Genomic DNA, 12,562 nt, shown 5'->3' with positions numbered 1-12,562 from the left:
AGGCTGATGCTGGTAATGCTGTGTCTTCATCCGGAGGCCAGTAAGTTAGGTATATTCAGGTTGTGAAAATTAATCTGTATGTGCTTTTTTGTGTGTATATAATACTTCGGTAAAGTTTATAAAAATATACTTACTCAGAAAAAAAAATTTTAAGTATCTCTGATTCAAACTGACTTAAATAATATGGAAAGTTATAATAAGCTCATATGATGACTCCAAGGAAGGCAGCCCCACAGTTGGCTACCTCCACGTCCAGTGATAGCACGAGGACGCAGTTCCCCTCCCTGTGTCAGCTCTGTCCTCAGAGCTGCGGAAGTTCTGGGCGTTCTATTTAGACACAACCCTGCCCAGAGAAAGGGGATATTTTCATCCACGGGTTTCTTTTTAAGAGCAAGAAAGATTTCCTAGAAGCAGGTCTGGCAATTTCTCATAAAATTGAACATACATCTACTCTATGACCTAGCAATCCCACACCTGGGTATTTACCCATGAGAAATGACAGCTTAGAAACGTACACACATACACATGAGTACACACACATGTAGAGTGAAATAAGCCAGACACAAGAGTACGTGGTGGGGGAAAAGAAATCATTCATGGATAAAATGGGGACAGGATAGAGGGTTGGCCAGGATTGACTGGGAAGGGACATAAGGGAACTTTCTGAGGAGATAGTAATCTTCTATATCTTGATAGCTATTGGAGTTAATAGGTGCATGCACTTTTCAAAACAGCAAATATACACTCAAGATTCCTGTATTTCTTTGTCTATAAATTTTACCCCCAAAAAAATCCATGAGCAAATTTTGAATTTTAATTAATGATATGAATGCAGAAGTATTTAGGGAGAAGTGAACTGATATCTGCAATTTAGTTTGAAATGCATCCCCCAAAAAGAATAATTGACAGATAGATAAAAAGATAGACAAATGGATAGATATGTGATAAAGCAAATACAATAACAGTAAAAACTAGGTGGTGGCTATATAGGTTCTTATTGAGAAATTCTTACAAATTTAGTGTACACTTCAACATTTTCATAATAAAATATTAGTGGGAAAAAGAGTTTGTACAAAAAGGGTTTTGAAGCCACATAAATTTGGAAAAATACTGGTTTCATGAAATTTAATTAGGTTTCTTTACCGCAAGATTTATTGGAGTCTTAAATATACTGATACAAATGCTGATTTTATATATGTGTGTGTGTGTGTAGTCCCTAACACAGATTTTTTTTTTTCCCTATCAAAACCCAGCTAAAAACGATGAGAGAATGCTGTGTTCTCCTGTACCTAATGTTCACTCGATGTCCAGTGGCCACCGCTCAATGACTCCTGTCCCCTTGGGCTTCAGCCCCAATCCCACTAGCTCATTTCTCTTCAGTCCTGGGCATGTGAAACAAGCTGCTCTAAATCATAACAGAAACCAGCAGGTCTTTCCAGTGAGTTTGGCTGCCTTTCCTGCTCTGACCTCCTTTTAGCAGTAGGAAGATTGCCATCAACTCCTCATCATTTTGTCAAATGAAAAAGACTTGGATTTGGGCCCCCTCCATTCCCAAGAAGAAAATGGATTTCCTAGGGCCTGGGCAAAGTCATTGTTGTTACTGATTTTAATTGGTGATTAAGCTCTGAACACCTTGAGAATTAAGCTAGTTTTGATAGCCCAGATCTACAGGAAGCCAAATTGTCACAGTTCTGCATACTTACCATGTGTTAAAGTGACATTTCAGATATCTTTCCTTCTAATTTTGGAGAATTTTTGTTTGATTTTGCACTTGGTGAATGTTAATAGTATGTGGGGGTTATGTGTGCTGAATACATTGACATTTTCTCTCATGAATGAAGAACCATATCTCTTCTACCCAACGACAACTTTTGCTGTGTTCTGGGTGCAACTGGTGCAGAGGATTGTGGGACAAGACCCCTGGCTATATTCTTTGCTTCAATTCCTCTGTCCTCTGGCAGTTTCATCTCACAGTGCTCAGGAACCAGGAGCCCCAGGGGAAACCTCATTAGGCAGCCACTTGTCCCTGAGGGTTCAGAGCATCCGCTGTAAGCTGCATGGGAAGGGAGATCAAGCTCTGTCGAGTCATCTGGTGTCAGCTCATGAGCACAAGAATGTGCTCCAGAATCCAGTACCAGTGACATTTCCAAAGCAGACATGTGCCAGCATCACTAATTGGACACAATTTCTTTTCAAGCCATTTACTTTACATGTTCATCCCTGGAGCCCATGGGGAAATGAAGCTAGCAAACGCCTGCAAATTCATCTACCGGCCTCTGGTATGGAGCCTGCAAGGTTCATTGAAGCGGTTGCCTGCTGTGAAAAGGAAATTTGTGCTACAAACACACCATATCCTCACTTCTTACCCCTGCCAAGGGCTGCTGTCACAGCCTAACACCAGCCAGAGGGTGAAAGGCTGCCTTGGCCAACAAGGCTCATAACGAACACACGTCCATAAACTGGGCAATGATTTGACTGTGGCCTCTTGAAACTCAAAGCCAATGATTTCAGAAAAGCCTTCAAAACAAACATCATTTTAACAGTCAGATTGTGCTTTCACCAATTTTTTTCCCCCTCAAACATTCTAAAATATCAGGGACATTGCTAAACATCCCCAAAGGGAAACCAGATATATGCCTTTCCACGGTCTCAGGCTCTTTATTAAAAATAGGATGTATAAAAGACAGTCTGCTTTGGCTGAAACCTCCTCTTCCCTTCTCCTCTTACGCCAATAAATACTATTAGCAGAAAGCAATTCAAACAATACCAGTTCCTACATGTGACGACACAGAGCTGGCAAGGGGAACAGGCTCCAAGTGCCAATCAATCATGGCAGTCACAAACGTGTCTGCTTTACTGCTACCTTGGCTCATCATCCAAGGTGACCATCATGCTATTTCAATTGGTCGCTACTCTTAGCAACCATTGTGCACACACATCAGACGTTCAGAATGATAGAGTGAGTCTTTGGTATCAAAGGCAATAAGACGTCAATAGGTTCAGACTACTGATAATGTGTATTTAGAAATTCAAATAAAGGCTGAGTCCGGGCTTGGTTTCTTACCCAGTCTAGCTTTCCCTTTCTGGCTGGGGCCGGCCTTTTCATTGACTGGGACTTCCTTCTGGCTTCCCAGCAGCCTCCTTTTCATCTTTCTCTTTCTCATTTCCTTCTCCATAATAACAGTAATTGTTCACTGAGCACTTAACTTGTACGCAGGCTTCACCATTGCCCCACATTACATGACATAGGTAAAATCATCCCTATTTGGCAAGTGAGGAAACAGGCGCAGAAGAAATTTGCCAAGGGGCACAGCGCCAGTAAGCAGCAGAGCTATGATTTGAACCCACATTGAGTCTATGCCCGTGTGAATACACCATACTTCCTCTGTTCCCTCCTGGAGTTTCTCTTCCCCCCTAGACAATTACTCTTATTCTTCAAAAAAACGATGGAGCCATTCATTCATTGATCCCTTCAACTGACAAATCTTTTTTGAGTGCCTAAAACATAAACAGAAAGAAGTGCTTAGCTCACTTCCCAGACAGAACGTGTTTCCTTTGAACCTGTTATTTTCCCTTTTTCCATTGCCCAAGGCTTTTAGCTCACACAAACAAGCAGGTACTTGCACAATCCACTATGATCTGCAGAGTCCATTTCATTCCAAAATGGCACAAGGTAGATGGTAACAGTGGTTTTACAGTTTCTAGTTGAGAAGGTGTGAACTAGAGCAGCTTGTGGGGATCAGGATATCTCAAGGAGGTTAGATTCTTTAGTGATGACCTGGATGACTCAAGTCCTTTCAGAATTACTCTGGGTTTACGTTTGAATGTGACTAATTACACTTCTCCAAGCACTACCCCATCTTAGACTTACACTCATGAGAGAGGAGTTGGACAAAGCTCTAGGTGTGAAATAGAGGTGAGTGTAATATCCTGGCTGAAGGTCTTGCTAGAAATAACATGAACTGGGATGTTATCTAAGGGAATAACAACCCTTCTTATTTCCTACTCACACTGAAAAATGCTTTGAATCACCAAGTTAAGATATTTTGAACTTATCTTAGTCCAAGCCAAAAATAAATAAATAAATAAAATAAAGCCTCATCAAAAAGAAGGGGAAGAAAGCAACTGAGTAGACAAATACAAAACATTGTACACCATAACTTTGACATAAATAGACCAAGCATCCTGGACTGTGGGTACCTGATATTTTCTCTTGGTGTTCTGAAGTTCCTTATCAGCAATTGTATTTGCTACTAACCAATGTCCCTGGCAACTCTTTCCCAGACACTAACTTGGGATATGCCACACGGCTCTCAGACAGCTGGAGCAGTCAAATGAAGTCATTCAGGAGCAGCCCTCTGGAGTTTGGGCTTTGCTTTGATGCTGGGCTGCATCCCAGGTCCTCTCTAGGAGAGTACTCTAAAGGATCTGGCAAGTCTTGCAGTTAAGGAACCCAGAGAATGGCCTTAAAATTCCCAGTGCATGCTAATTAACATCCCCTCTATTGTTCAATCCAATGTTAATTTTCCTCATGTTCTCTTGGACATCTTGTGTGTTATGAATTCAAAGTCATTAAAACAGACTTTAATATCCATTTTTAGTTCTTAAGTGTTGTTAGGACACACATTTGCGCATCTAGCCGTTAAGAACACTCTACAGATAACCGCTCATTCATTGTCTCCCAAATTTATTTGACCATGAAAACTGTCACCAATGGCTTCTGGTTCAGCTTCAACATGTAAACAGCTTGAGAATCCTCACTTCTGTTCTTAGAACAAGAAAAAGCTGAACTGAAAAATGATTTTTCTTGGACCTATTATAGGACTGGGGTCACAGGTCCAATTACCACCTCAAAATCTGGAGAGGCAGGTGCATCCAGAGTCACAGCCATAGCTGATTACATTGAGTAGAAGCCACTAGAGTCATAAGCTTCTAGGAACACTTACAGGGCAACTCTGATGAAGTGCTGGAGGTGGACTGTAGGCTAGTGTGAGAGTGAGAAACTCCTGGGGGCTGCTCCTACTCCAAGCCCTTCTACCCTTCCCATCTGAGTTATGGGGGACAAAACTGTAGTCAACAGGGTTCAAGGCTTCAAAGAAATAAACTGGGAATGCTGCAGTCAAGGAAAGGAATAAAGGCTAGGGGGTAGAAGGGTTTAAGGCCACATTTGTGAAGGTCAAGCCTGGATCACAGGTCCACTAGACGATTGAGATTGAATCAGATTATAGAACATTCCTGCTACCCTAACCTTACCACCAGGCCAATAGGGCTCTAGAATGGAAAAACAGTGAATTACAGACAAAAGAGCTGCAAGACACAGATTCTCTCTAAGGATGACTACTTAGGGAAGCCCAGAGTCAAGAGGGGGGACCAAAACAAGTACACTAGAAGAATCTGGAGCCTCTGGCACCTATAGCTACAGCAAGCATTAAATATAGCCCAACTCCTAGACAGATTAATATAAATCCTCACACTAAAGGGCCATTTACCTAAGATCCTATTATCTAAAACAATATGTCCACCTTCCAACAAAAGAGTACAAAGCATGCCAAAAGGCATGGGAAAAGTCTGAAGATACAAAGCAAGTATCAGAATGAGACTCAGAGATGACACAGATGTTGGCACTACCAGAGAATTTAAAATAACTATGAATAATATGTTAAGGGCTCTAATGGAAAAAGCAGACAACATGCAAGAAGAGATGGGTAATGTAAGCAGAAAGATGGAAATTTTAAGAACCAAAAGGAAATGCTAGAAATCAAAAACACTGTAACAGAAACGAAGTGTGTCTGTGATGGCCCCACAAGTAGACTGGACACAGCCAGGGAATCACTGAGTTTGAAGATATGTCTGTAGAAACCTCCCAAAGTGAAATCCAAAGAGAAAAAAGAATGAAAAAACCAGAACATCCAAGAATCGTGAAATAATTTCAAAAGGTGTAACCTATGCACAATGGGAGTACCAGAAAGGGAAGAAAGAGAAAAGGGAAAAGAAATATTTGAAGTAATAATGGCTGAAAACTTTCCAAACTTAATGACGGACATTAAGCTACAGATCCAGGAAGCTCAAAAACACCAAAATTAAACACAAAAAGAATCTATACCTAGGCATGTCGTATTCAAACTGCAGAACACCAAAGGCAAAGAGAAAATTTTGAAAAAAGCCAGAGAAAAAGAAGACATTACTTATAGAGGAACAGACTTTTTGTGAGAAACCATGCAAACAAGAGAATGAAGTATTTCAAGTGTTGAAAGAAAAAGATGAGCAACCTAGAATTCTATGTCCAATAAAATTATTCCCCCAAAATGAAGAAGTAAGGACCTTCTCAAACAAAAATAGGGAATTCACGACCAGTCAACCATCCCTGCAAGGAATGGGAAGTTCTTCAGGCAGAAGTGAAATGATACAGGTTAGAAGCTTGTATCAACATAAAGAAAATATCATTAGAGAAGAAATAAACGGAAATAAATAAAATCTTTTATATTGATTATTCTTAATTGATCTAAAAGAGAACTACTTGTCTAAAGTACAATGTATGGTGTGATTACAGCATACAGGTAAGTGACATGAATGCCAGCAACGTTATAAAGGACAGGAAGAAGGAATCGGGAATACACCGTTATAAGGTTCCTGCACTACACTTGAAGTGGTAGTGTTATTTGAAGTAGGTGTAGATTAGGTAAAAATGTATATTGCAAATTCTAGGGCAACTACTAAGTTTTTTCCAGCTTTGTTGAGGTATGTAATTGTTCTCTTAAAGAAGTATAATTGGTATGCTAAAAGAAGAGAGAAAACGGACTCATAAAATGCTCAAAGCTAGGGGCGGCCCGGTGGCACAGTGGTTAAGCTTGCACATTCCGCTTTGGTGGTCCAGGGTTCGCTGGTTTGGATCCCAGGTGTGGACATGGCACTGCTTGGCAAGCCATTCTGTGGTAGGCGTCCCACATATAAAGTGGAGGAACATGGGCACGGATGTTAGCTCAGGGCCAGTTTTCCTCATAAAAAAGAGGAGGATGCCAGCAGATGTTAGCTCAGGGCTAATCTTCCTCAAAAAAATAAAATGCTCAAAGCTAGAGGAGGCAGAAAAAGGGGGAAGGAAAAGGACAGAGCAAATTTAACAAAGAGAAAGGAGTTAAAACATGGTAGATATTAATTCAACTATGTCAATTATACTTCACATGTGAAAGTTCTAAATACATCAATTAAAAGACATTGTCAGATTAGATTAAAAACAAGATCCAACTATATGCTGTCTACAAGAAATACACTTTAAGTATAAAGACCCAGAGAAGTTAAAAGTTAGGAGTGGTAAATGATGCTAATACTGGGGCTGGCCTGGTGGTGCAGCGGTTAGGTTTGCATGTTCTGCTTCGGCGGCCCGGGGTTTGCCAGTTCGGATCCCGGGTTCGGACATGGCACAGCATGGGAAGCCATACTGTGGTACGCGTCTCACATATAAAGTAGAGGAAGATGGGCATGGATGTTAGCTCAGGGCCAGCCTTCCTCAGCAAAAAGAGGATTGGTAGCAGTTAGCTCAGGGCTAATCTTCCTCAAAAAAAAAAAAGATGCTAATACTAACGAAGCCATGCTAATACTAATCAAAAGAAAGCTGAGACAGCATCTTAATTTCAGACAAAGGAGACTTCACAACAAGGAAGATTATCAGGAATATAGAGAGATATGACATGATAAAGGCGCCCATTCTCCAGGAAGACATAGCCATCTTAACGTGTATGCACCTAACAACAGTGTCAAAATACATGAGGTTCTGGGCCACTATGGCAGGGTGCTCTGGGCCAGCCACGATCCTGTCTCATGGTGTCAGCCTTCCCTCATCTGCACCTGGAATGCCATTCCTGGACCCTGTAACCACACCCCATGCAACCCTCAACACAGATCCATGACATCGGAGGTTGCATACATCTGGATCTGGACGCCCTTCCTTTTCTTTTTTGTTGCTAAACTTTGGAAAAATAGACTCACTGACGTCTGCCTTAAAATCTGCAGTAAACTTTTCCCCAGAATTCTCATAAGACCCTCAAATCTTTACATTTACCAACCATGGTATGTTGATGGGTTAACAACTATACACAAGTACTATTCCTAATAATCAAGATGTTACACAGATGCTATTGTGATTAATAAACCACAAATCCTTTTGAGGATATTGCTAAGTTCATAGCATACATTTTCTCATTTTTTAGATGCTAAACTACACCACTGTGCCACACCAAGGCTCAAGAACTAAAAGGGTTTCTCAAACGTGCAATAAACATGAACTTATGGTCAATGCTCACTCCGTTTTCTCTGCACTAATAGTAAGCCAGAGCCATTCCCACTGTCCTGTCGCTCTGTGGAATGCTGCTGCCTCATCCACTATCCAAATCCTTTTCATCCTGTGGGGGCCAGCTCCAGTCTCCTTTTCTTCCAGCAACTTCCCCTCACTCTGAGTCTGTCTCTCACTGATCACGTCCATCTCGGACCTCCTCGTGGGAGCTGGGGTCTGGCCCTTGAGGGCAGGCATCACTTAATATTTTTCTGACTTGTTCTGTGAACTAGCAGACAGATAAGTATTTTAAGATACTGATAAGCAGAGTTTAAAGTCAGTAGTTTGATTTGTCCAAAGGAAGTTTTCTGACCAAAGGGAAAAAAAGAAAAGATAGCAGTATCAAGGGATCCAAGTAGCATATTCCATTTCCTAGTTAATTCAAAACCTGGTAGGTTTTTTTTTGGTGAGGAAGACTGGCCCTGTGTTAACATCTGTTGCCAATCCTCCTCTTTGCTTGAGGAAAGGTTGTTGCTGAGCTAACATCTGTGCCAATCTTCCTCTGTTTTCTACGTGGCACAGCATGGCTTGATGAGCAGTGTGCAGGTCCATGCCTGGCATCCGAACCTGCGAACCTTAGGCCGCCAAAGTGGAATGCGTGAACTTAACCACTATGCCACCGGGTCAGCCCCCAAACCTGGTTGACTTTTTGTATGATAATGCTCAAGTCAGAGTTAGCACGCGTTTCATGTGATAAACATCAAGTTTATGAGATATTTATCAAATTTATCAATTTAAGTATTTGGTATACAAATAAAATATACAGCAATTAGGAAACTGACAAAATTATTTTCACACCTCATGGTGTGAATTCTCTGCTTCTCAGTTCACAATGAATCATCTTACTTAGCTTTACCACCATAGGTGGTATGATGTCTATGCACATTCTGCTCACTGCAGACTTTCATTGACGAGTTTAGGAAAGCTTGAAGTATTTGTAACGGGTGAGCGGAGGGCGGGACTCCAATCAGATTTGCACCACTTGCACGCCCTTGGGAAAGTTATTTAACATTCTGAGTCACCTCCTTTAAAATGGGGGTAATAACTACACCTTGTGGTTGTGTGAGGGTTAAGAAGATAATATATGTAAAATACCTAACTTGTAAACTGAGCAAAATAAAGAAGCTATTGTCTAAGGCTTAGGCTTACCAAACTAAAGGACAAACAAGCACATGTCCTCATTCAGGCAGGCATTATCATTCTCCAGAATACAATGAGACTTCTCTTTGTCCTTCCTGAGATTTGCAGACTAGACGGCTACAGGATATGTCAACGCGTGAATCAGTAGTCAAGCATGACGAGCAATCAGCAAGTGAATTTCTTGGTCCATAAGTACATGAACTTACGATGATGAATTTTTTTATATAACTAATTTCACCTTACAAGAAAAGATAGATCCTACTTTTAGCGTGAGCTAATAATTATTTTCAAGACTCACGTTACTTTCCCTTTCAATACGCAGCACCTGGTCAACAGTCAAAGTCAGTGAAAGGCTGTAACAGTTAAGTACAAACCTATCCTACAGTGTTGCTCTATTGGCCTTAAGAAGCCACTACGTTTATTTTCTCTGCCTGAGACACAAGTCCTAAAGCTCCACGCAGGGGATCTAAGAAGTTTTACCTTTCCAGCCTGTCTGGACACAGGCTTTAATAAAGACAGCCTCCACTGTTCCCATCTTCCTTTCTTCACCACATCAGGAATAATATCTTGTTTTCTTTTTAAAAAGTTATTTTGCGTTACCTCTGACTATCAAAATACTATGAATGTATTTTTCATTTCAGATCTACTTTTCCTTCTCATCTAAACTGGAAAAGCGACATTACTTCCAGTTATAGGGAAAAAACTTAAGTCAGTGACTTGATTGAGAATTGGAGAATTCAAACTTGTTGGTAAACAGTGTTCTACAGTTTGAATTTAACTTATCTGTGATTCTTTTATATATCTATTTTTGGTGAGGAAGACTGGCCCTGAGCTAACATCTGTGGCCAATCTTCCTCCTTTTGCTTAGGAAGGAACCTGCAAACCCTGGGCCGCCGAAGTGGAGTGCACTAACTTAATCACTATGCTACCAGGCCAGCCCCTTTTTTTTATATATTTTTAAAAATACACTCAATCTGCAGGTCACTGAAGAGTAGAGCACATTTTAAAGAATCTCAAGGAAAGAGAAGCATGATTATTAAGGCCCCATGTCAAATAAACTCAGTAAAGAAATTCTGAAACTCACGTTTTCATCTTGCTTTAATGACTCCATTTACAACTTTTGTGACGAATGTGAACACATTAGAAATAAGAGCCATTTATTTTAAGTATCAGTTTTTATTAAAAAGTGCATTTTGATTAATTTATGATCTAGGTAAGCTGTTAAGATATCAGTATACTCTCTGGAATAGTAACTTTACAAAGATTTAAAACAAACAAAATTTTAAAAGCCTTTTTATTTCCTTCACCATTATTGTTGTACAATACAAATATCACCTTGTGAATACACAAAAAAACCCTACGGAAGATAATTCTGCTGCACGTAAAATACAGAATGGATATATATACTTCTTCATTCTTAAAAAACTATTTTGTTCTCCACATTGGCAAGTATAGAATAGAATACTTCCCCAAACATACTTATGTTAGGAGTAAAACTTAGAATTACATGCAGTTTCTGCACAAATATATTTTAAAGAAATAGATCTCTTTTTGTTGTTCACCAACAAAATTGTCATGAGAGTATGGATAACTAATTTATAGCTTTCAAGTTTTAGTTAAGTGATCATTTTCAAAACTCTCTTTTAAAAAAAAAAGTCTTCATGGCTGTTTTCATTGTATAGATAAAATCGAACTACCAAATAGATAAAATAATTTAAGTGGTACATGTCATTGCCACCTGCTCACAATATGGGAACAGGCTCTGACTTTCTAATTAACTCTCATTCTTTAATTCAGAGCAATTTAAAAACCATAAGCAGTCTTCTGATTTAATTTAGCTATAAATGCAAAATTTAGTAGTGTATACATACAGTTATATTTTCATGGAATACTTTATTTTAAATAAAAACATTTAAGATTGCCTACTGACCATACAATCAAGACAAGAAAGGCACTAGAAACATAGACAAATTTCTCTCCCAAGAAGCATTTTTAAATTTTAACCCTCTTCTCTTTGACATGTAAAAATCTTCAAATTTGGTTTTCATAACATCATTTTGAAAAATAAAGCTAGGAAATACTTAGAAAATCACTTTATAACAGAATCTTTTTTTTTTTTGCACTTTTTGACACACTGTCTCTGCTGATTTTACAAAACCCAAAGTTACCAAACCTTTCTGTGTCTGTCATTTTTATTTGAATATCGGTGCAACAAGTAGAAAGATTTCAGAATCGAACCCCATTCAGGTACTTAGAAACCTTCATAGAGACATTTGCTAGAAAATGGCTTACAGCCCAATCTTTGGGGCAAGAGATATGAAAAGTATGTTTTCCCAAGAAAATAATACGCTTATTTCCAGATGTGACTGGAAAGACCAGAACTTATGATATAAAAGCTTACATTTATGCTGTTGCATCATATACAAAGGAACATGGTGGCTGCGGGTTATGTAAATCCCAAACTTATGAACAGGAAATGTATACAGTGCATGATAGGTTAAATTTTCTTTATTGTTGTCCAACGCAGGTCCTTTGGAGAGAAAAAAAGATCACAGTGCTGACCAGGTAACTCAATAGGTTAAGTCAAGGTAACCGCTGAAAGATAATAGGATTAGGGAGGTGTTTATTTTATGGCATCTTCTCTCATGGAGTTCTTAGCACTTGGGACAGTTCCTCTTTCCCCCACTTTGTACAGCTGTTATGTGTCATTCACCAACCGGCTGTATTTAACTTGCCTACCAAGGTGCACTACTGGCCAGGGGAAGGGCCAATGGTAAGATCGAGGTACGATTCCTTGGACATTCTTTTCAAAGTACTGAAATGGCCTGTACCACCACACCCTGGCCAGGAGGTTCATCTGCGAAGCTTCTTTTAGCACCTAAGATAACAAAGAAAGGAAAAACAAAGTCAGGAAGAACAATTACTTGCTCCATCCCCAAAAGGAACAAACACACTCTTCTCATCATCTTTCACTTTAAGTTAAAATATTTTCCATATTAAAGTTCACAAAGGACCCCAGACTGGCCCCACATCTACCCACTCACACCATCATTCTACACTCTGCACTCATCTGCAAACGGGGCCACACACTAGTAG

At 39.7% G+C, this 12,562-nt stretch overlaps 1 protein-coding gene across 36 annotated transcripts in view; it reads right to left on the bottom strand.

Moving 5' to 3' along the window:
• Positions 1-10,622: 10,622 nt before the first annotated feature.
• The window catches only part of SGMS1 (sphingomyelin synthase 1), a 279,683-nt gene continuing 277,743 nt past the window's right edge, over positions 10,623-12,562 (bottom strand). For all 36 annotated transcript variants that reach the window (XM_070562136.1, XM_070562104.1, XM_008518428.2 and 33 more), the window contains one exon: positions 10,623-12,344. In XM_070562136.1, the coding sequence (XP_070418237.1) occupies positions 12,165-12,344 (180 nt within the window). In that variant the 3' untranslated portion in view covers positions 10,623-12,164. The remainder of the gene's footprint in view (positions 12,345-12,562) is intronic.

This window comes from Equus przewalskii, chromosome 1, assembly GCF_037783145.1.
Source record: "Equus przewalskii isolate Varuska chromosome 1, EquPr2, whole genome shotgun sequence".
Lineage (NCBI taxonomy): Eukaryota > Metazoa > Chordata > Mammalia > Perissodactyla > Equidae > Equus > Equus przewalskii.
The sequence above is the reverse complement of the archived record's forward strand: the minus strand, read 5'-3'. Positions and strand labels throughout refer to the sequence as shown.